Here is a 26,695-nt window from a genome sequence, read left to right on the forward strand (position 1 = left end):
AAACAATACGCAACAAAAGAAATTATTGTCTTTATTCGGCTTTATCTGAAAATCAATACATCCGACCACAGATATACATGTTCCAATACCTGTGATCCGACTTCCGAATGATTTTGCTTGATCACATCACATATTATGATGATTCTATAATAAGGTGGTATTGGAGGCATTTTCTAGAAATTAGGAAATGCTTTGAGCATGTTTTAAACATGTTAAACAGATTGAGTAGGGTAAAGTACACTGGATGCCTTTTGTTTGGAGTAAATCGGACATACTGTTTCCATAATACATCAATTTATATTTTCTTTGTATCCTATTGTTTTTGTCAATAATCAATACAGTTAATGAGCTAAAAGGACTGGAAAGGCTCATTAATATGTAATTTTTGCCAATATTTTGCTATAAATCAATGCATAAATGTTCAGGATACTTTTATTTTGCATACTTTTGCCCTGAAACTTGGTCAAAGTGTTTCTAATATGTCCTAATGTATTATATAGTGAAGCCGCCCTCTAATTTGCATAATTAATGAGCTAATTTGCATAAATGCTAATTAATTATGCAAATTAGAGGGGCAACTTCCTATATAAATATGACTAATTAATTATGCAAATTAGGGGCGGCTTCACTATATAATACATTAGAACATATTAGAAACACTGACAAGGTTTCAAGCCAAAAGTATGCAAAATAAAAGTACCCTGAATTTGTTATGCATGCACTTTTAGCAAAATATTGGCAAAATTATATGTTAATGAGCTTCTCCAGTCATTTTAGCTCATTAACTTTATTGATTATTGATAAAACAGTAAGATACAAAGAAAATATAAATTGATATATTTTGAAAACCGTATGTCCGATTTGCTTCAAACAAAAGTTTGCTTTGCTCGACTCAATTAATCTGTTTAAAACATGCTTAGAGTACTTTCATAATACCACCTTAAGTTCAGACATTTAGTCGTGGTGGGGTAATTGGTGATAATTTTTAAATTCTTTCAATGATAAATGAAGTTTCAGAGTTTCAGATACCGACATGATCGATTAAATAATGGACCTTTACATGGCCACTCGTTTCATGGAGCTCGTTTCTCTATTACGAAAGCATAATACCACTGTGGCATAAGGCCACTAACAGTCAATTTTGAGTTTCCCGTCACATAATTTCTGAAAACAAGTGAGGTAACTTTTTCATTATTCATTATTTTTCTGCCTTTCATTATATGACTAACACGAATGTAAAATGTGTTGTTATTTGCCACTCATTCGCTTGAAGATGGATGTTTAGCCCTAATGAGATTTAAAAGTATATTAAAAATAATCACAATAATGAATTCAAGTGAGGGTCAGAAAATGAAGTGAGGGCGGTGACGGGAAACTCAAAATCGACTTTCATTGGCCTAATACTATACTAGTCGTGATAGTAGGGTATATTAGTTCACTCAATGATCTAAATTTCTGAAATACTTGCGGAATTGCTATTTTACACCGATATTATAGACCGGGAAACATGCAAGCTGGTCTTGTAATTATTGCAATGTATTACTAAAGAACGTTGATTTCGATGTTATCAAGCTTTTGATCAACATTTTTGTATTTAGTTCTGGTATTGCATTTAATATCTGTCGTCACGCATTTACTAACAGCAGAAGGATACTATGTATTTTGGGCAAACTCTTGATATAATATTTCTTATACAGCCATGTGATACAATCGTTTTAAATCTGGGATCATAACGGGGATTATCAGAGAGCCTGTACGGAGCCGTTAGCCATAGTATTTGGTGAATAAATCGCCGCGTTTATTATTGTGAAAACTTTGTTTTTAATACCGTTCATATGCGATCTTAACATTATCCAGATCTCGGCCTGAGGTATAGATTGGGACAGAGAAAGTATCGTTTCAAAGGATAACAGTTGACATTGGTAACCTTATTTAGATGACGTCTGGTACCAGAAACAAATTCATAAAACAATTGTCAAATTAAACAGGTACTTGCACTCCATATAACAAACTAAAATTTAAGTGAACAAAGAAGTCAGGTCAATTTTATGCTACTAAGTTCACAGATTAATATACATGTCCTGAATATGCCACATCTGTAATTATAATGAATAATATTAATTCACAAACTTAGTTCATGTGGTTTCAAAAATGCACTTCTACTGAAGATGGCTGGTTGACTTATTGTATGTTGAACTACACAGCTTGAATACTAGTAAAATAGGAAAATACTAGTAATAGAACTAGTAGAATTCGGGATAATCGATTATGATAATAACCACATGAAGAATGCATAAAATTGTGATGGGGGGGGCTTTGAATTTTGTCAAAACTTGCTTCCAGTATAAACCAGACATCTTAATGTTTTGTAAGTGCTTTAATACAAAATGTTATAAATCTAAATTCGAAGCGAATCAATAAAGGAAACAAATCAGAAGCAAACATTGTTTTCAGTGAGGCTTTACAACAAATATTATTTTCTTCGATCATGTTGGTCCATATCCAAAATTGTACATGTCTCGCACTGGTTCAAACTTCATCTTTGACATCAGTTATTATCATTTTAATTGTTAACTTAAGGACAATGACGATAATCATGCCAATGTCCGTTTAATAAATTCAAGAAAAGTATCAAATGAAACAAGCTGTAGAAGCTAAATGAAACGGTGCGAGCTTTGTTAATTTTGTCAGTAAAACCAAGATGCACTCTTATCGATAAAGATATATCTTCAAATAAGTTACACATTTAGGAATATTTTCAGCGGATTTCTGCAAAATATTATCACGTTTTTAATTAACCATGTTAACATCACAAGATTTTGGACTAATCACTGACGCTGAGACATATCTATCGAATAAATATGATTTGGGTTTATAATTATGATCTTGAAACAGGAAAGTTTTTGGACGAACGTGACCTTATTATAGTACAAAAAGTTGCATTTATATGACAGTGTCCAATGCAGTAAAAGCTACAATGTATAGTATACACAAGCAATGCCCAATGAATTTGATAATCTGGCAGAACATATCATGGTGGAATATGATACATTTACGTTTTACAGAGTTGTACAAATGTTGAAACATACGTTTTTGTTTTAATTTTGTTGGTTACACCCGCATTTCAAAATGTAATTTGTTTTCATACTTCTGAAACAGAAAATATTGCATGTTTAATGTTTTTGTTATCACTAGTTCGGCCTTATACTTCATAATAAAATTGGAGATGCCGTGTACGATTTTCTCAATCATAGTAGACATGGCTTAGTAAATTGATTCCCGCGAAATCATCTCGAATGTCTCGAAATAAGATGCATTAAACATTCGTAAAGAACATTGGAACATTTGGTATTATTTTGGTTACCTCATTTTAAGTTTTAACCTGGATGATCATAGGAGTATGTTTATACTTCTGAAGGTACCTTATGAAATAACATGTTTAGTTCTTCACCTTACATTAAGCATGAATTTATGAGTTTGATCTCAATCAATACACATGATACAAGGATGATATAAAAGTGGATCGATTGAGCCCATATTTATTGGTAGAGCTATGAGTTTTAAAATATTTTAAAACTCATAGCGAGATCAATAAATATTGGGCGTAAAGCATCCAATCTTATCATTATTCTGTTTTATTATTATGTTTTGGATCCAATATTTTTACACACTTGGATTCAACAAAACATAATAATGATCATAATTGGCTAATAAAGATGAGATTTATGCAATTGGGTTGCAACTTTCATGACAAAATTCGTCGATGGTTTACTTGAGCAAGTTAAGCTTCGGATGAGCATAGTTAGTTACTGTAGTGCTTATATAAAAAGTACATCACTAATACCACGATACATAAACATCAATGTTTACATATAATATCATGATTATTTCGGCAAGAGAATTGTTCTTTTGAACATGTCATTTTAACCTGAAATCATGAGTATGTTACTGTAGAAAATAGCCAAAACTTAAACATTAAACACCGTCGGTGACCTGGACAAGTACGTTTTTAATGTCATAAAATTAAATGTCAACAATGTGTTTTAAAATGTTACTTCCAAGTTTATGAAGTGTCCCAATTGTAGTTCGGGAGTTTAAAGTTATACTTGCAGTTAAACTGTTCACAAAATGGTCCGTAAATCCAGAAACTGCGGCTAGTTTATTAACATGGTCATAGCTTTTCCAAACTTCGTGGATTGGTCAGGATTTCGCGAGCAATTCTCCAGGTTTGTTTGGCAGCTTGATCCAGAGCAGCATTAGGCTTGCTACTGAATAAGTCAAGTCCATGTAAGAAATAGTGGGGACATCTACGATTCTGTAAGCACGATATCAGCTGCAGCAAGATCCCATTGATACGATCACCAAGACATGTTTCATCCCAGTCTATTTCGCGAGGATGTTTCTCGCATTCGTATAACAAAAGAGTTTTAAGGTGATAGTTTTTCACAGGTTGACTTGGAAGGTCGAGGTGCTTGTCGCGCAGTGCTTTCAAGATACTCAAGCACTTTCTTCGGGCACCACCTAAGAGGAGTTTGTTTTCAGCGTCTCTGAAGGACAAAACCCATGCATCACCTTCCGCTGAAGCCTGCTTACCTAACGCTGAAAGAGATTCCTTGGATAACAGATTGAATCCCTCAGTTTTCACTTCTGCTACCATTCCGGAACGGGCCAAGGTATGTGTGGCATAGGCCAATGTGCAGCGCTGCGTGGCCAAATTCCGCTGCACTTGAAAGCCGGTGTGATAAGCACAACATAACGCTCACGGATACGTAATTTTACCTCGGTGGTATCTGGAATCATCTTGACGATATCACGGTATTTACATTTGTCCACGGATTGGGCTACCAAAGTTTGAAACCGGGAGCGGATTTTACGAGCAGACAGATAACCAGACGCAGTTATGAATTCTACCCAAAGGGACATGGAACGCTTACGCCCGTCGCTAAGTTTCAGGACCGCACACCCGGAACGGTACCATCGTCCACAAAGTTAAATACTCCCCATTTGATTCAGGAATAACACCACCTCAAATTCGTTGGGTGAAACAACTTCGAGACCTTCATATCGACCCACTTCTGTCTCCACCAAAGAGCTGATGAAACGAGGTTCCTGCACCTCAACTTCTTTGAGAACATCGGTGACAATTTTACACACTTCTCTGATGGTCTTGGAAATGTTAGCTTTACGGGCGCTGACTCTTTCGCTGGTGTAGCGATTGAGTTGGTACATCATTTTGCTCTGTGCCGTCAACATGGCGATCATATGTCCCGCTGCAGCATCTGATGCAGACGCAGGACTTGGGTCCAAAGCACTGTGCCAGTGCTCCCAGCTAGCTGTGACGGTAGACACCGTGGCAGTTGGATGCTAACTTGATAGAAAAATTCTATGGCTTGTGTAAGCCAACAGCAAGATGAAGTGTTCACAAACTGCAAAGTTCGACACCACTTAATTATGTAGAGGCAGTCGGCCTACTATTGACGAATAGTTAACTTTTGGTGAGACAGAATCAGTAAGACGTGTGACGTCTAGTTAATGTTCGTGCACCAATATATGAAGTGTGCATTTAGTCTTTCGTAGTTGTTTGTACATGTAAACATGTAAAGAGAATCACATGTAACACAATGGTAAAATGGAGTACATCAGGTATTATACACAACGACTACTTAGGTGTAGAGTGTCACAGTCCCGTGTGTGCTCTCTGTTTCGCTCGGTGTGTTCATATTTTGCGAACTCTTGGGCTGCAGCGACTTCCAGCTCATCCTCGTCATGTCATCATAGTTCAAGCAAACCGTGACCGTATGTAACAACTATTGTGATTCGTGCTCATCTGCACCATGCGCGTATGATTAACTGCGCCGTAGAACCAATCAGTGACACTGATAGTAAAGCGAGCTGTCGTGCTTGATTATAATCACCAGTCAGCAGGACCAGTATTGGAGAGGCGCCGCCCACTAGTGACCGCACTCGATACTGAAAGATATCTCTAGTTCGCTTGTAGCATTCAACTCTGCTCTGACATGTCACAGACTCCACTCACAATCCGGTCAAAAACTTTTTAGACTTTAGATATTTTTTTAGATTTCAGAAATAATCCTAAAACTGTGATAAATGTGTCCCTAACTAAATGTTGCTTTATATTTAAATTTATAATTAAAAAAATATCCTCATTAAGTTGATAATCTTTAGTGACAATCAATCACCATACAAGAGAGGTATAGTCAAATACAAAGTTTACAAACAACAGAGTCTACATTATTACAAATACAAGTAAATATAATGCTACAAGTTTACAAACAACAGAGAATCTTCACTATTATAAGATGTAAATGCTCACTTATAAAGTTCAGAATGGAAATGTTGAAATTTTGATAGACCGGCAATACAGGAATAAATCCATGCCCCATGAGTAACATACAATCAGTGGCGTAGCATCATAGGGGCAAGGGGCCGGGCGTTCCCCCACCGGAGTATATATAATATAATATAATATAATATAATATAATATAATATAATATATATATAGGCCTAATTCACTCTCAGTCACTGATCCCGTGCCCTCAGACTAAATCGGTCCCACCCCGATGACTCCCACTTTTTGTAAATTGTATTATTAATTAAACTGAGTGATAGCAGACCCAAACTATAGAGGGGAAAGTTTGCAAAAGAGGTATTGGTGTTTTTACTGAAGCAAAAGACCTAGGCTATAAAATTCATGATATCGCGCACAAAACAGAAGTTGACCCCAAAACAGCAAATATAATCACAATCACAAGAGGTCGCACTTCCTTACTTGAAGCAGTATATTTATGCTTGGTTGGTATTTTGTGGGTATCAAATATCGAGGAGTTCCGTTATATGGGCCTGTTATGTTTGCATAGCGGTGTGTAAATGTTTGATTAGTGTAATCCGCCGTGAAGGTGTGAACAAGCTAAGGCCTTCCAGTCACAGTCACCTCGCTAGTCGATAGTTCCATTCCACAAGCTGCTATAAAAGCAATCCATGGGCAAGATCTGGAATGGTTGAAAACTTGATTTTTTTTCAGCAAGATAGGTAAAATAAATACACGAGTCTGGAATTTAAAAGATATGATTTTTGTACAAAGTCACAGACAACTTCCACGCGAATAAAAAAAACACAAACAAAGTGGAAACCTCAAATATATTATATAACCCTGTATTTTTCCCAACTTCATTCAAAACTATAGGCCCTAGTTCTTTAGTACCGAATTTCTTTTCCAACGAAAAGGCATAAATGTTTGCCGGATTAGCATGACATTAGCATATTTATGCCTATATGCGTTAATATAATATGCAATATTCTGTCATGCTAAACAATGACATAAACCACTTGCGCATTGCATCTTGAAGTTCAACCAGTATAAGTTTTCGGAACAGGGAGGAACTTGTGAATGGAATGAGCCGACAAAACAAGTTCGTTTACAGTTTCGAAAGTGGACATTCTTTACAGGGGTCATTCCGACATTAATAACAAGCGAATTATGACCCAGCTTCCATATTCAGCATATGGCAATATTTCATAGGATGTTAAAAGATAATGTGTAATGTATTTCAATGAAGACATCACACGACTCGGACAAATTACGCCACAGGATTCCTGCAACTTCTTCGTATGCAATTGACATTTCATTGGTATGAGGCCCTCCACAAAGATACAGTTTCTTTTACACATATGTGGCAAACACCAGCCACGCAACAGTTGTCATTGTAATTTAGATTAATTTCATAATTCATTTCGTGATCATTTAAATTAATAGAGAAAGTTATCCAATTGCAATATCAATCCATCAATCTTTCCGAAGCAGAGCAGGAGTTTTCAAATTGTTGGACAAATTGCACGATATGGTGCCGTTGATAGGCAGCTATCCTTGCCGAGGGTGTGGTGGTTGACGCAGTTAGATCACGGCAAGCTTTCGGCATGACTTCTTCGTCGGTATCTTCAGTGATGATCATTCCTCGGCAGGCGAAGACGCTCCTGGATGACACTAAGGTAGACCCGGACCCCGGGGTCTTTACCTGCCGTACATCTGCACAAATCTCAGTAAATAATTACGACATCACCTGGGCAGAGCATTCTATGTTGTTTATTTTGTATGTAATCGTAGTCATTATTTAGGATAATTGGGACGATAGGTAGGATGAATTATCAATTAATGAGATACGATGCAAGAGGTTTGAGTGTCACTGTCATCATAGTAGTCTGACAATCATTCCATGTCTCTGACGTGAATACCAAAATGTGATTTCTGGAAAGTTTTGGAACATTTATAGCATCAATTTATAACATCATTTTAGTCCCAGTAATGCGAAACTGGAACGGGGGTAGTAAGGAAAGAACCAAGTAGGCCTATAATACAATCAAAGCATAAACAATTTATATAGCAAAACTTTTTAACATGTAACATGCTGTACAAATGAAATAGACCTATACACATGGATGGATTCATCATCGATATAACACGCGATAAATGGTGCACTAATTGGCAATTGGACATGCTAGTTTCGATCAAACGTTTAGATTACTTCACCTCCCCAGACTCAACTATTTTTCAATCAATTCAGAAAACCAACAATTTCTTCAGGTGTATTGATTTTCCACCAAGTTATTTTTTATTAGACGAGTGTTTACTCTTCTATGCATAAAAATAACTTGATGTAAGTGTATTTATTTTATCAACTTTATTTTTTTTTTTTATGATACCCCCCCGATCCACACGAAAGGACAGTGATCATGGTGATGTATATTTTCCTGCGCTCCATCGCCGGGCTCCGTAAGAATAGCCAATCGAAGGAGCTCGAAGGCAAGAAGTTAAACGACGGAGAGTTGCTCCTTTATTGCATAAGTAGGTCAAATTGATTGCTCGGTCCGCATTGCTCTGAAGAGCAATGGCTGCGGGGCAAAGTGGTCTTTCTTGGGCGACTGTGCTTTATAGTTCAACGTTTTAGCGGGCGTTTTAGTGCGTTGTTGCTCTCGCGACAGCAACGTTGAGTTCTGATGCGACAAAAATATGTACCACAGCGACATGAGAAGAAAAGGTTTAAACAAAGCTATTCATAATTTTGTATAATAATAATGGCCCCTTAAATAATGATCATCAGGATTCCAGACCTAATACAACCAGCTCTGTGATGATCCCGGGGTGATGATCCATTGCAGCAAGCATGCAGTACCAGTTTTGAACAAAGTGGAAACAGCATGCCGATCGGACGAGATGAAAGGCAAACTACTTTGTTTGATTTTGGTCTCCTATTTACTTTCGTTATTTTTCTTTGATGCCTGTCTACCACAACACTTGGAGCATCTCGATGCTTGGAGCGATATGCTATTCAATGAGAATGTCATCTCGCAAACAACATAGGACACTAAACCGTCACCCAAGATAGATTACATTTACATCCATGATGTTACTTAATGTCCCGGGCTTAATGTTTTGGTTAAGCTTACAGATACTTTCATCGACTGTGATTCCATCAAATTTTCTGGTCAGTTGAGCACACTATCTTGTCTATATTTACCTATTTACTCAATCCTAAATCAACGGGATCGAACCTTTTGTTCACTTGTCATGTTATGGTCCTTAATTGTCATTTTAGTTTTCAACGATCAGACAGCTTATAATATCAGCATTACTTTTACCAGGGCGTGAGATTTTGACAATGCGCTCGTTAGCTAAGTGGTGAGGGTGTTCTTTCCCCTATTGTGTTTTGTCCAAGGGGGCTGAGCTGCTATTGTTTTGACGTCCAGGACAGTTAGCCAGGTAGCACCGTTACCTTTTCATCTCTGGTAAAGTGGAAGTAATCTCTTTAAGGTCTGGCGCCTTGCAGATGACTTAATAAAGATTCTTGAAATCAGATGATGAGACCGTTATATACATCAGAAGCACCCAAACAAATAATTCCAATAAGAGGATATAATACACAACTTTCACTTGCACACACTTGTGTTTAGTATCCTATCAGTAAATAAAAAAAATAGACTGTACGACATTCGCAATGTGATGTACCTGCGACCAGTTGGCATAAACACAATTAACATATAATAATCAACAGATGTATAATTGTTTTTGTATATACTACTAATTAAAAGAAAACTACTTGAAGATGTTTGATATTTCATATTTGAGAAGGCATATTTTGTTTTTGCAACATGTAAACAGAAGTCATTGTTTATTCTAGTCAATAGAGCAGGAATGAATACCAATGCATCCATCCAGAAAATAAGGTACTAATAATATCTCGATATCGACCACTTGAAGTACTCTGCTCTTTTGACATCAAACCTCCTGCTGATAGGTTTTCAAATACTTTATAGACTATCAGGCTATACATAGCCTAATTATGTGGTTCTTCATGCCTCTATACATTTCCATTAGAATTGATATTATTTACTAATATGGAACATCACAAGGCAAAGGTGAACCTTTCAAAGAATTTTGGAAATCCCACAAAAATGTTTTTTTTTTTTTATTTCAAGGGCTTTTTTGTTGCATGTTTGAATTTCAGTCTTGCGTGCAAGAGATTTTTTCCTGTGAGTTTGAAATTTATAAAATAGGTCTAAGCATTAATTTTGTATATGATGGCCTATTTATCAAATTTCTAACATGCAGGAAAAACCTCTTGCACGCTAGACTGAAATTCAAACCTACAACAAACAAGTTGTTGCACTCAAGAAAAAAAAAAATGATAGATTTTTTTGGTATTTTCAAAATTCTTTGAAAGGTTCTCCTTTATATTATTAGTAATAGAACACTAGCAATTTTGATTAAATGAGGTTTAAGAAAGTAAATTAAAACACATAATAATACTAGTAACATAACAATAAAAATAGGTAAGATTGTCATTGTCAGGTGAAATAAATTTCCCCTCCTTTTAGGGCAAGGGTTCTGCTCCCGGTTCTGCTTTAAGGCAAAGGATAGTTGGGATGGGTTGATTAGGGGTTGTCTATTTTAGGGTAAGGATTGGGGATGGGCTTAAGGTTTGTATAAAGTTAGGACAACAGTTGTTAAAAATATATAAAAATAAATGAAAAAATGAAAAAATAAAAAAAGAACAATCAACCAATTTTTGGGCCCAATAATGATGATATCAATGTCATAATGCTCAGTATTTAGAACATTGTTTTCCTCTGCATACTTACTTGTTTACAGGAATTATGTTCTTTTTAAACCAAACTAATTTGGCTCTCCTAATTATCACAGAGAGACCTACATCTTGATCCGGTCATTGTCAACTGGCCATTTGACCTCCTTTTTCAAATTTTTTTTGATTTACTTTCTTAAGCCTCATTTAATCAAAATTGCTATTGTTAGTACTAATAGTAAAGGAGAACCTTTCAAAGAATTTTGGAAATACAAAAACAATCTGTTGTTTTTGATTTTTTTTTTCTTAAGTGCATGAGCTTGTTTGTTGTATGTTTGAATTTTAGTCTTGCATGCAAGAGTTTTTTCCTGTGGTTTGAAATTTATAAAACAGGCCCAAGCATTAATTTTGTATATGATGGCCTATTTATTAAATTTCTAACATGCAAGAAAAAATTTCTTGCATGCAAGACTAAAATTCAAACATACAACAAACAAGCTCTTGCACTCAAGAAAATAATTCAAAAATGACAGATTATTTTGGTATTTCCAAAATTCTTTGAAAGGTTCTCCTATTAGTACTAACAAAAGCAATTTTGATTAAATGAGGCTTAAGAAAGTAAATTAAAACATAATAACAATAGTAACATGACACTACAAATAGGTCAGATTGTCATTGTCAGCTGAAATGAATTTTCCCCACCTTCTGGGCAAGGGTTCTGCTTTAGGGTATGAGTTGATTGGGGGTTGTATATTTTAGGGTTGATTGGGTTTTGTATATTTTAGGGTAAGGATTGGGGATGGGTTTAAGGTTTGTATAAAGTTAGGACAACAGTTCACATGGCTTTTACCTGTTAAAAATTTTTAATTTAATTTAAAAAATTGTAAAATAGAAAATAAGTAGTGGCCTGATTTAGGTGCGGGAGTCCGAAAACAATCAGCCAATTTTTTGGGCCCAAACGATGTCATATAAATGCTCAGTATTTAGAACATTGTTTTCCTCCCTGTTTACAGGAATTATCAATGTTCTTTTAAAACCAAACTAATTTTGCTCTCCTAATTATCACAGAGAGACCTACATCTTGATCCGGTCATTGTCAACTGACCATTTGACCTCCTTTTTCAAAATTATAAAATCAAAATGTAATACCATTGTTAAGATCCAGCTAAGAAGAAAAACTCCTTAAACTATTTTGACGCCATTGCCTTGTTTACTTATCGCAGTAGCTTAAAACTATTTAATTTCTTTCTGCCCATTTTCTACCAAGCATGGTCTAATTCAATTGTTATTGTTTGATATCCCTTGTATACAACATACTTATGGAACCTGTTGTTATACCATTGACCATATCAGAGTATTTAGGGGATAATTTGCTCACCAAATCCACTCCTATTTACCCAAGAAATCTGCTACTTTTGGAGGGGTTAGCGCAAGAAGGCCCCAGCTGAAATAGCTGCCCGGTGTAATTTTGCAGATTATTTGTGCAATATAAAAAGCAGAAACTGTCAAATATGTATAGGGCAGCTATTGCAGTTAGGGCTATCTTACACTCAACCTCTTGTTTTGTTCTTAATCAGCATGATCAATGAACTTGGTTTTCCAATCGACCTATTCCTGCGCTTGACTAGGCAACATGATCAGCGCTAAAATACACCGCCTCAAGGCTGTTTTCTTAAGTCTAAAAAGTAAAAAAAAGTTCTAAAATGAAATCATAAAGTTTGCCTCAAAACAAATTTGGTGTGCTGAAAAACAAGCTGCTAAAAATTGGTGTGCCAGACAGAAGTAGCCCAAATAGCCTTTGTTGGTTATAGGAAGAAAGTGAAATTCAACTTTACCACAAACATGACAAAGCCTTTGTTCAATATTATTGGAATGAATTTATGGGAAGCTTTGAAATTGGATATGTATTGAAGCTGATGGCTAGAAAGGAATCAGTCAGGCAAAATTGTTATGCAATTGAATAATTTCCTTGACACTTTTTTCAGTTTGAAATGCAACCAGGTGATATCAGGCTATCAATTGATTAAATTTGTTTATTTATTATTGTGAGAAATTTGATGTTTATACACGCTGAGCTGAGGTTGTATCGAAAATAGTAAATGCACAGGAGAAATGTGATACGACGGACGTAGCAGTAGCTTTATTGATTTTGATAATTGCTAGCTTTCGACTATGTCTTCATCCAGAGGATGATTTAAGCACTTCCCACCACGCCACTGTGTTGACTTGCGGTTAGCACAGCTGTGTGAGTGAACATGACACCACTGCGCGCACATTGCATTGACGGACTTGACGGACATGGTTAAATTTGAATTTGGACTGATATATTTACAATAAAAACGCATTCACAATGCTAGTCGATTTCACATTTTATGTTACCTACAGAAGGTGTGAATTATCCTTCATGCATACATCACTTTAGATCTGAAATCGACCAAGTAATAATGACACACGCACAATTCTTAAACAACATCTTTTGCACAGAATTCAATGGGATTTGAAAAGTAAAGTGGCAGTTGAAACTCTGGTGATAACACGTTTGCAGTGCATGATGGGGCTTCCTTAAATCATCCTCTGGTCTTCATCAGGAAACTCAAAAAGGAACTGGACACTTAGACCAGAGGAACTGGACACTTAGACCAGAAATATGAAATAAATATTTATTTATTTATTTTTGTACAGTTTTGCATCATGTTATTTGCATATTAATGAATATTTATGAGCTGATTTGCATATTTTGCCTACATTTTCATTAATCCACTCTTCAGTTTCTTTGTAAAGACCGATCAACTTCTAACTTGGTATTGTGATAGTATAATTTATGATTGCCTGATGTGCTGCATAGTTTTGTGTCATGTTATTTGCATATTTATGAATATTAATAAGCTTATTTGCATTTGGCATATTATTTGTATTTACAAACCTTTGATATTTGTGATAACCTGGTCAGGTAGAGACAACCATGGGCATGGTGTCCTCAAATTTCTGGCTATTTTTCTTTACAAATGCACACATATATGCATGTCTCTACACACTTCAACTTAAATGTGACTTGACTATTTTCCATTCAAGTTGTACTATTGACAATTCAATGTGTGTGTGGTGTTGGTGAGTATGACAGATTCTCGATCTCGGAAGGGGACCTAAAAACCTGATAAAATGACTTGTCTATTAACACATAATCGTGTTATGTTACGTACCGCCCTACCAAGGGAAGTATCCCAAACATGGGGAAATTAGGAGAAGATTTTCAGTTTTATAGGACTACAACAAGATATGGGCTTATAGGCTAGATCCCATCTTTTATCATCCTTATTTTAATCTATATGCACTGGGACTGATTGTAGATAAGCAATTATGTCTGCAAAACTCTGATATGAATCAGGTTTTATTAAGTTGTTTTGGATATTGATGACATATAATTCAATACCTAAATGATTGAAGTGCAGAACTGTCGCACTCATAACTAGTACCATTTGAAAGCATGCTTCCTTGAAAGGAATAATATGTATTCTGTTGTTTGATACAAATGCACTTTATGTAACAATTTTACCCCCTAGTATTACCATGTTTGGTAAACATCTAAGCTGTAGTAACTAGTCATAATGTTTGTCTAATGCATCAAAGCTATAAATTCTTCACTCCCATAAACTCCCTCAATTATTACTTCTCAAATATGTAACCTTATCCAAAAATGACCTAATTTTCACCACATTTACGCAGTCTGTAAGATTGATGGCTGTTCAATTAATGTCAAAATCAAAATGGGATCTCAATATCAAGATACTAGGGGCCTGGCTAGGCCTATATTTTATATATCCATTTTTATGCGAAAAGCTTCTGCGAAAGTGTTGACCAAGAAGCAAAAAAGAGTAAAGGACATAATTACAAAGCTATAACAGTAAGCTTGGTATGAAATTCAAACATTCTATTGCACTTTCAAATATACTGAATAATTAATGCGAAGATGGCCACCAATTTAGTCAAATAATTAGAAGATCAAATTGATGTCTTGCGTATATATGGTTAATTTCAAAGAGCAATCTGAGTAAAGGGTGGTAGACCCATGAGGAACCTGATCTTGAAGTATATAGCAAATGCATCTGACACATGTAGGACATATAGATGTACTTATATTGTTGTTATTTATGAGCACCAATGGTGGATTGGTAGGTTATTATGTCATAGTTTTTAGAGATGACCCAGTTTTGTGATGATATCTCATAATTTATGTCATGTTTTTGCTTCTCCTCTGAATAGCTTTAACAAAAGATGAAAGAGTGTTCAGAACAAAAGTGTTTGTTTAAATGGGATCATGATTCATGATAGGGTTACCCCTAAGGTATTATAAAGGATGGTAAAGGGGTTTTGTACATGTAGTTATTTTAGTAGTACTAGTAACAAGAAGTTTCTCCAATTTTCCAGTCCATCCAAGGTTTGAGGTGAAAGATGGAATCTGTGTCCCGGCCTGTGTATGGTCTGATGTACACTCCACATAGATAGCAGCTGCGATATTGCATGAAATGCATTACAGTATCATGAGATACTGTGATTATGGAGTATACATCATCCTTTAAGTAGCTAGAAACCCAGTGGATATTTCTCAAAACTAATTGTGCCAATTGCACATGAAGTTTTTATAAATATGCCATTCTCTTACACTTTAATAGGATATCTAGATTTCTATGGCAGAATAGAGACCAATATTTTACCAAACCTTGAAGCAGTTTTATCTATTTATACATGTGAATTATTGAAAGACAACAGGTCAAAATAATAGGGCCTAGTACTTGCCTACTATATATTGTAGTGGAGTTCAGACAATCATAAAATCGCGAGGATTGGGGTGCTTGAGAATTGCGATTCCCAAGTCAATCGATTGAAGCCTGGAATACTTGAGTTTTACAATGCCTGATGATGTCAGCTCTGCTGGAACTATAACCGGAAGCATCCAGTAGTGCGTTGAATTGAACCGCATCATAATATAATTAAACCAAAGTCATAGATTAAGCTCAGTACTTGAGAATCTCAATTATGTAGGCCTATCATTTACACAGCCAAGCATGCGAGGACCACTCGAGGATCACTAAGCGAAATAGCGAAGTCCCCTAAATTTCTTGAGGATAAATTTGGGGATAGATTTGGTGACAAACTTAATAAGGATTGGGAATCCTTGTTTTTGCTAGGGAACCGCACTTCATTGCTTATTCAAAAAGCCCGATCTTGTGGTGTGGATGTGCCAGTAGTACAATGTAGGCGCTCAGGTAGCATACCTGAGAAGTAGGTCTGTTGCACTTGTTTATTGAGTAGGCAAATCCCTGTTCATTCAATTAGGTTAGACTATTAATATACCCAGATGCTATGTTGTATTTATGTTTCCCAATGCTTGACAAGTGTAATTCCCCATACAGTATTTCAGTGAGAGCATGTTGCAGGAACCATTTCACAGGTTCTCTTTCCTCCTGAACCCATTGACCCTATTTTGGCAAGAAGTCGCTCATGTTTTACATCAACTACATACCCTGTGCACACACCTCACTGCTTTCCTGCTACTCCGCCTCCTACATTTGCCATACACACTGCTGACTTTTATCTCTCATGTTCACAATTGCTTAAATATGTAGGCACTATAAGTTTTGTTAAATTCTGTGTGTAGGGTTTTGGACACCTGCAAAATTGTTGAAAATGACAGTTTAAACCTTAAATACTCCTATTAGTGTGAGGTAAGGATATATAGTATTTAAAAAGAGGGATATGTAAACGTTTTCCTTCTTAATTTGTTTGGTAGTGATGACATTGTGACAAATGAGCATTTTTGAAGTAAATTTTCAAAAATCAATAACATGTCATAATACTGACATATTTCTTCCAAATTCATAATGGTATAGGTCAGTAAGTTGTAGATTTCTAAGAACTTATTTTCAGGACATCTACGACATACTAGCCTATACCTTTACACATTTACAGTAAGTACAACATATCATGTCATTATGTTGTAATTTTCTGAATATTTACTTGACAATAACAAATTAAGTGACATTGGGCATTGTTGTCTTAATATCAAAATGTATACACAGTAGACCTACCTTGTTTTTGTCACACTAGTTTTTAGGGAAAATGGAGATGAAGAGGGTAATGATTGTCCATAGTTTCTGCGGAGTCCATCTTCCTCAGTAAATCTGAAGGAGAAAAAGTTGCAGATGTGAACAAAAACAGTAACAGACCTGTGACCACAAACTTGAAGGTAACTAATGATTATGATTTATAATAATTTATATAAACTACAGAACTTGAGAACTTGAAACATTTGGCATCTCATTATCATGGACAAAGTTACCATTTAGCTTATTTTACAAGCTGGGCTAATTTGTTCCTGTAATACTGCCATGAGAATTGCAATGTATGCCAATACAATATGTCTGGTGGAGAGGTCATAATGTGCAAGTCATTGCGGACTAATCATTTTCACATTAATACTGTGGGCATAAAGGACAAAAGTACAAAGGTTTCTTGTATTGATGAAAGTGGGTTGTCTGTAAGAAGGTGAGAAATTTGGTGGGCAAGGAATAGGGACAGGAAGCATAGGGTTACTAAAACAGGCTTGGGGAGTTGTCATGAAATTAGTAGAGGGAAGGCCAAACATGAATTCAGCTTCAAGCAACTTGCTTCTTTGTTTATCAGTGCAACTGATTGTTCATCATCAGATTATGTCCATGGGGAACACACTTGGGCTCTGATAGGAGTCACCAAGCATGGTAGGCTTTAGAAGCCTTTGTAAGTGGTTTGTGCAGGAACACATTTGAATGTAAATTTCAAGGCTACTCAAGATCAAGTAATGCTTATACAGGACATGGGTCAAGAAAAAGGAACTTGACCAAATCCCATATTCAAATTCTTCTGAACTTGTTGAGCTGAGGTAGATTGTGACAGTGTTCATAATAAAGCTTGGTCAGCCACTTAGTTCAGAGAACCAGTTGAGCCAGATCTTTGACTTCATATGTAGATCCATCCAGGGTTTCTCTACCAGAAGTCAATTTGGACTGAAATAACAGCTGCTTAACAAAGGAGATAGATTAATGTCTGTGCTGTATCTTGTTATACAGTATGCTTATTACTTAGTGGGAATTTCAATACAAACTGACTTCTGTTAGAGAAACCCAGGATCTTTAATGTCACCTCATCATTTCATGTCTTGGCTTCAACATGTCCAATGGTGTACAGTCCACAGAGTGTGTGGTTACCTATGGGTAGATTTAGATGACATTGGCAGAGCCATTTTCATTTTCAACCCCAAAAGGCAATTTGTCACATGGGGGGCACTAATTGAGAGGTCCCTTCTGACAATTGACATGTCTCAGATAGAAGCACCCAAACTGATTTGCCTAAATTAGGGAAAAGGGTCCATGTTATAGATGCAAAAAGCTTTAATATAATTAATATAATTATAGGTTTGCTTGAAAAATCAATTGACCACCATGAGTGAAAGCAACCACAAAGATTGTGGTTGACATTGTTCCTGTCATGTCACCTAACTTCTTACACCCTGTCTAAGAATCAAGAGGAAAGCTCCTTTGATTTATTTCCTGATATTACCCTGCTGCAACATTTAGCCTGGTTTTAACCTTGCAGCCAGCCGGCAATCCCCCTCCCATTCCATAAGGACCATAAAGCAGTAGATGATCCTGCTCTAATTTGTCTCTCAACCTAGTTTTGGGTTCCCCCTTGCACCTTGCAGAACATGGCCTACATTTCTATTGCAATTATTGATGTGCAAAAATTGAGATTTGAAAAAGAGCAGAGTTAATCCATAAAAGTTCTCAGGTTTGTATCATAGAACTTGATACATGTGTAAAATTTCTGTTTTCAATACACATGATGCAGACTAGACTTTTAAGAAAATGGAATTAAAGAGCCATGTCAACTTTACATATTTACAAGAAACAAAAAACAAAAGGTTGAAGGGCAGAATGGGGAATGTGCTTATTAGAAGAAAAAAAATTCTGTGAGAGGACTAAATATTAATATTGTGTTTTCACAAGAATGGCTTGTTAAAGTTGACAGATCCTAAAAGTTTATACTGGCCCAACATATATGTGGCACTCTGGATTTTTTGGCATATTCACAGAATCAAGATGAATTGAGAGAACTTTTTATTTTATTTTAGACATCTGCATATTGTTAGTGACAATGGCAGCAGCACTTACACTTCAGTTTTCTTTGGTTCGTCCATGGACTGTGGTTCTTCTGTTCATCAAGAGGATACAGTATGATGTCCACCAGGCATCAGCACCTTAGGGCATTGGACATGTTGGGTGTAAGACACACCACTCCACGCCATACATAAATTCTCCCAGTCACATTTCCCCAATATGAAATTTTTAAAAAGTAAAATTTTAATTTTAATTCTTTTAAAGTTTGGCAGAGGCGGGGTTCGAACTCACGCCTCACCGCTTTGGCTAGTATCACGTGATACCATAATGTCCAGCGCCTTAGACCGCTTCGACCACGAAGAACTTGATAGTGTCATCGTGAAAATTTATACATATAATATTAATAAATCGCAACTTCATTACTGCATCATATTTTGGAATTTTATCTGCTTAAAACATTAATGTGTATTATAATAAAGCTACCATTATTTATATTGTTGAATTCTCAAGCGCATAGAGACAATTAATACGAGGGTCCTATGAATAGGCCTACATACACAATACATAAAATCGATTTTGATATCGGCCATGTGCTCTGCTGTGCATGTGGTTTCCGAGTGGCGGAAGTTGTATTACTGAAGTGCATCCGAACTCCATTTTGAAGCAAATGATTTTGACAAGGCATTGGATTGTTCCAGTTTGCATCCTAAATCCACATTAGACCCCTAATTTTATTTACAAAATCAAAAGATTAGATTATCATAACAACAAAACGGTAATCTTTTGTCGGGTCTAATGTGAAAATTACATTAAAAAAATACAGTTTTTACAGAATTAATTTTCACTTAATTCCAAAAAAAAAATGGCGTATATAAGATTGAAATAAATTATCTACCTTCTATACTAGATCAATTGTGACGCAAGTTGTTATCAAAAATTGTTGTGATAGATGTACAGTTAATATTCATATATTCCATTACCTATCTGATGGTACAGTTTTTACACAGAAAATATTTATTTGAAAAACCTGCCACTCGGCTTTTCCGGAAAGGTCACAGGGTCGCCGTGACCTGTGCAATAATTACAATTAAAAATTTTCTTATTCTAACAGCAAGCGTTTCTAGAATATATTATGGCGAAATGTGGTGTAGGTGTAAGATATTCTACACGCAATGCTCTTTTGGAGTTGTTATAAAGAAAGTAATAAGGAGAAATCATAAAGATTCTTCCCAATTGCTACATTGCAACATGTCTTGGTATCTGTGTCAGTTCCATCCCCATTCTAGGTTCACCCCACCGTCCTACATACCACAGTGTGGGTAGGAAAACTAGGCCTACATCATTACCCCCTTCTCACTATGTAGACTGGATAGCATAATAATTGGGTACTACATCATTATGGACACACAAATGTTGTACTCATTGGCTACGTGACAGATATGACTTAACCAGTCTATGGATCATGGTTTCATGTTCACATCAGTTTTGTGTGTGCTCTTGGGAGGGGAAGTAGGGGGAATCTATTTAGCCTACTTGTACATGTTGATATGTGGGAGGGAGGGAGTTGGATCTTATCTGGTATTAGTCAATTTTTAAAAAGCATTTCTATAGATCGCTGATCTCATCACCCCTCCCTGTTCTATGTTGATTTGCAAGTTGAAATGTTGCCAGAATCATGGATTTTTTTATAGCAAAGCTGATGGAGTGCTGAAGATGATATTAGAAACAAAATTCAAAATACAAGATTCTGTATGGTCTAGAAATTTTAGTAGTCATAATTATCATAGGATAAAATGTATTTTTTACATCTCTCTTTCTATGGATATAAAGTTGTGTGTAAAACTATAAAACACTTGCACAAGTTTTTTCTGAATCTAAGAGTTTCATAGATCATTTTTGTGAGTAGAATCGTTTGCTTGTGAGGATTAATTTAACCTACCTGTAATTAAGAATTTGTCAGTTCTTTTTTCTGTTCTTCTTCACAAGAGATGTTGAAGTTGTGACATATGCATTCTCTGTTTGAGCCTTTTTATCCTTTAGTCATTATCATTTTTGTCAAATTGTCCATCTACATATTTAAAGTGCAGTGGTGTACCCAGGGCTGCAAAGGGAGAAGGCTTCCCCCATGAGAAATCATGCCCCCCCCCCTCCTATGTGGGAAGCTGGACACCCTGATATTTAGACCTTTTTTGATACTGTTCATCAAATTTTGCTCCCCTTTGTATTGCCATACACCATTGTCTCCCTCCCCAATGGTTATTGAATAAGAGAGGAATGGTTTACATGTACAGCATGCGAGAAAATAAAACAAGGATGAATGACAATGTAGCAGAACTTTATACAAGACAAAAATTTGGTATTCATTTCATAATACCAAGAATGTATATTTTCTCTCGTGCTTGCTACTGGCTCTCCTTTAATAAACATCAAATACTTTTACAAAGAAATATAATATATTTTTGTTTGAACAGGATCATATATTGCATATCCTAGATTCACTCATCATAGTCTAAGCAGGGGAATCTAGTATAGCGCTAGTATATTTGGACAGCACTTGATCAGGTAATTGAATGTATACTTTGAGCTCTACTTGATCTCCAAGTATTAGGAAACTTACGCACTTGAATTTGTACACTTGTCCTGTCCATCAAATGCAGATGAATGTCATTCCATGATAACTTATACTAGTGTGTTTAGTGCAAATGTTTTTGTACTAAGATGTGTGTGTGTGTGATGTGGATGGGTGCATGTTCATGATGGCCGATGGGTATGGCTGTGTTTTTAAAAACCCAATTTAACCCCACATCCATACATCCACCTCCCCCCCCCCACACACACACACACCTTTCTTTGATTTGTTATGAAGAATCATTTGTTATTTATGTAGATGACTTAAAATATAAATCTGTATTTTTATAGAAGGGAATGTGATTCATTTAAATGTCTTCAATCAGTATCTGATCAAATCATTCATTCCAGGTAAGGAAGGACAGAATGGGGACTAGTAGCTACTAGTATACCTGGTTGTTGGTTGTTGGCAACATAGTAAAGAAAGATGTTCAAGTAAAACAACAGAAATCTACAAAATAATAAATAAATAAATGTTGATATTTATATAGCACCTTCACATGTATCAAAACGTTTTACATTTATTCTGCTGTAGTTAGAATAAAATAATAAAAGAAAACCACAGCAAAGATAACACTACTATAGACAAAAACTAAATTGCAGAAAGTTACTAGTAATGAAAAGACAACATAATATTTGGAGAGATGCTCAGCCTCATAATTTCCAGCATTGTCATTGTAATGAATCCCATTCCTATAAACATTCAGTTCAGTATCTTGGCTCTTCCTTATCAAAAGCAAATCATAATTCCTCACAAACAACGGAAAGGATACTTAAATAGCAATAATGGTTTAAGAAACTGTAACTGCTTAGAGTAAATAGGAAACATAATTTGAAAAATCATGTTGCTTTTTGTTAACTTCCTGGCAGGCAGGAATGTCAGTGACAGCAGAGATCAGATGGAGACAAGATCTACGTAATCTGCTTAAGTACAGGACTAAGTCAATTGAATACAAATTCAAGATTTCCACTATATATTCTATAATCACAGGGGTTTATATACAGTCTGGTGTGTCAGTCATTATAGGAGCTTTTATAAAAATAGTGAAAGGTTGCGCAAAAGTCAGGATATTGCCGTCTACTTGTATGTTTCTGTAAGCAATTAAATCACAATAGGTTTAGTTGGGGGTATTTTTTTTTTGGGAAAAGTAAATGTTAGATACCGATTCTTGAATCCTATGCCTTCTGAATTACTAAATAATTGATTTAACATTAATTTAGCACTGATGTTAACAAACATTTACTTTTTAAAACAGCTCTTTAAAATTATAAAAAGCACAAGGGAAAGATATACAAAAGTGAAAAAACAATTTTCTCAATAGGGTCAGTCCATATCAAAACAGATTGAGTGTACACCCACCCTCTTGGATTTTGCTCTCCTTTGGCTCAGGGGTACCTTTCATGGATCCCTAGGTGAGGTCACAAGAAAAAATTCAAATTCCATTTAGCTTTTGAATGGCGGGCAATCAAAGTTTGGCGACCTCGACCAAAATTGGGAATTTAAGGTGTCCAAATGACAAAGTGCTCTCTTTGAGGGGCACTTTCTTCTTAATTGAATTAGTTGTGATCCTCTTTTTGAATGTGGTCACTCACTGGCTGTGTCTGAAATACCTAATGCCAAAAAGATAGATTTGAATTTAGTTGGGATTTCAGAGGGGTCAAAATCAGCACTTCGCACTGTTCAATCAAATTATCTTGATTTTGAAGGACCCATGATAATGTCACAGTGCACTTATAGGTCCTAATTATGTTCAGAATGGATTAACCATATGCCAATGTCTATGAGCAATTCAAAAAAAGAGAAATTTCTAGACCCCTACAGAATTTTAGGCCACCCCTAAAGTGGTTCAGCCACAAATGGCGCTTAAAATCGGCAAATTTTGACCCCTAATAACTTTAGGTGTACACCAGATATGAATTTCTAGTCTTTTGCATCTGAAAGAATGTAGTTTAATGTTACTAGGAACATAAGATTTGTTTTGTATTTTTGTGTTTTAGTATTAAGTTGGCGCTTTCAAAAATAGTCATTTTTGCCTAACATACCATGCATACAGGATACGGTACAAAATGCCAATTTTAGTATGATATTTTTTTATATTTTAGATCACTTTATAGCCATTTGTATTATTTATCCTGATATTTCAAGTTGCTTTTGAGTCAAGTAATAAGAAAAAACTACTTTCTAATCCTCTGTATGGATTTTTAAGGGGGTCAAAAATGCACTTCCTGGTAACGATGCACATGCAAAGTACAGGTTATGGGGGTCAAATGTTCAATGCTCCCAATTATGTCAAGTAATATATCAAATTACTCGTATGGTCATGAGGATTCCAAAATGTATAGTTTGTTATGTGTCAGACCTTTCAGGAGGGCGCTATGACGAAAAATGTTCATAGGTCAACGACCTTTTGAATTCTGACCATAGTTAACAACGTCTGATTTTGGTAATTTTGGTGTCTAATTATATATGTTTTCTTGCATGAGAAATACAACTAAGCAAATTAATAAACTATACAAGGAACCGATGACCCTCTTTTGCAACATGGCTGCCAAAAGCATCCATATTGTAATAAAGAGGTCATTGGTTCCTTGTACAGTTTTTTAAGTTGCGTAGTTGTATTTCTCATGCAAGAAAACATAATTAGACACCAAAATCACCAACATCGGACGTTGTTAACTATGTAATAACAGGATAAATAAGACAATTTGCTATAAAGTGATCAAAAATAGAAAAAAGGCTATGTTGAAATTGACATTTTGTACCCATAACCTGTACATTATTAGTCAAAAATTGGGATTTTTGGGACCATCAACTTAGTATCAAAACACAAAAATACAAAACAAATCTTATGTTCCTAGTAACATTAGACTACATTCTTTCAGATGCAAAAGACTAGAAATTCATATCTGGTGTACACCTAAAGTTATTAGGTGTCAAAATTTGCCGATTTTAAGCGCCATTTGTGGCTGAACCACTTTAGGGAGGCCTAAAATTATGTAGGGGGTCAAGAAATTTCTCTTTTTTGGAATTGCTCATAGACATTGGCACATGGTTAATCCATTCTGAACATAATTAGGACCTTTAAGTGCACTGTGACATTATCATGGGTCCTTCAAAATCAAAGATAATTTGATTGAACAGTACGAAGTGCTGATTTTGACCCCCTCTGAAATCCCAACAAAATTCAAATCAATCTTTTTGGCATTAGGCATTTCAGACACAGCCAGTGAGTGACCACATTCAAAAAGAGGGTCACAACTGATTTAATTAAGAAGAAAATGCCTCTCAAAGAGAGCGCTTTGTCATTTGGACACCTTAAATTCCCAATTTTGGTCAAGGTCGCCAAACTTCGATGGCCCGCCATTCGAAACAAAATTGAATTTGAATTTTGTCTTGTGACTCACCTAGGGGTCCATGAAAGGTACCCCTGAGCCAAAGGAGAGCAAAATCCAAGAGGGTGGGTGTACACTCAATCTGTTTTGATATGGACTGACCCAATATAAAGACTGCCGTTGATATTGCCTTATTATTTCTGTTCATAAAAAGACCCACATTCAATGCTATGAATCACATTGAAAATGAATTGAAACATATCTGGATGAGTAGGTTTATTATGAATGTCATAAATCACAACCTGATACTGTTGTAGCCTAAGCAAGACCCATGACAACCACTGATTGGAAGATATGCTTGATATACCTTTATGTTGTCTTGTCCTAGTCAAATTACAAATATTTTATTTTTTGGTGGAAGTGGTGCAAGTTAGACTAGTGAACAATTATGAATGTTGCTGATAAATTTTGCTGATATGGTGGCGGAGGTTGTAATTAAACAAGGGGAACCAATTCTGTAAGCATGTGTGGGGGTATGCACACATTTGTAAATGCCTTCAAACAAGGATGTACCAAGAATACCCAGCAACAGAGGACATCCATGGTTCCCTTTACCAACCTGCTTATTGCAAACAACATAAAAAGCTGTTGTTTGGTGGTGTAAAGTTTGGTAGCGGTTGGATGGTGTAAAATCAAGTGGGTGTCCGGTTCGGAGCTTGACTTCATGTATGCAAGGTCCCCAGTTAGATAAGAAAAAGTTTTAGGTCTTCGGTTGAAGGCTTTTACAAGTATAAGTTAAATTGCAATGTATTTTCATCATATAAACCTGACCTTGAAAAGGGAAATACACTTACACTCACCTGTTATACCAGACTTATCTACAGGACACACACATACCAATGGAAAAGAAGCAACTCCCATTTGTCTGTTATGATTCAAAGAACAAAAGTTATATTCACTAGATTTATTGCCTTTATGATGGATCGCTTTCGAACAATTGGCTAGCTGAACCATAACCTGTAAATGTACAATAGATTGGTATGCAACTATCTTGTCATTTATATCTGTGTAAAAAGATCAAGGTATAAACAAAAAAAGCAAAAAAAATATTTCTCTCATTTATCATGTTTTTATGCTTTAAACTAGGCTGTGTTTGCAGCTTATAGGCGAATCCAACGAGCCAAGTCATGGTCAGGATTTCGTCAGCCATCTTTGGGTCCCCGCAACACCAAAAAGCCGCTTAAAAATCGATGTTAGATTCTTTTGTGTTGTAAGCTATCATCATTCTTTTGTCTACGTGTAACAGGGGTGATAGAATGCAGTTTAAAATACCCTCTAAGGCCGCATTATTTCACATTTTAGGTGAGATTGAGCCGACGGGGACCCAACTTTGGCAGCCATTGAGGTATAGCAATGTGTGAAATTGGATTCGTCTATACCGTATTCTCTCTTATCAAAGCCCATAATGCTCCCTGCCATATTTTTTCA

General features: G+C 35.8%; 2 protein-coding genes across 2 annotated transcripts in view; one reads left to right on the forward strand and one right to left on the reverse strand.

Annotated features, from left to right (window-relative positions):
- Nucleotides 1–26,695, forward strand: part of LOC140160214 (neurobeachin-like) — a 411,951-nt gene that overhangs the window by 332,300 nt on the left and 52,956 nt on the right.
- On the reverse strand, nucleotides 2,445–5,711 carry LOC140161298 (protein mab-21-like 2). The gene is given in 4 exon segments (XM_072184772.1): nucleotides 2,445–4,656; nucleotides 4,659–4,964; nucleotides 4,967–5,000; nucleotides 5,002–5,711. Coding segments are annotated over 4 exon segments (1,086 nt in total). The 5' UTR covers nucleotides 5,263–5,711; the 3' UTR covers nucleotides 2,445–4,171.

The sequence above is a fragment of the Amphiura filiformis genome, chromosome 9 (genome assembly GCF_039555335.1).
Source record: "Amphiura filiformis chromosome 9, Afil_fr2py, whole genome shotgun sequence".
Taxonomy (NCBI): Eukaryota; Metazoa; Echinodermata; class Ophiuroidea; order Amphilepidida; family Amphiuridae; genus Amphiura; species Amphiura filiformis.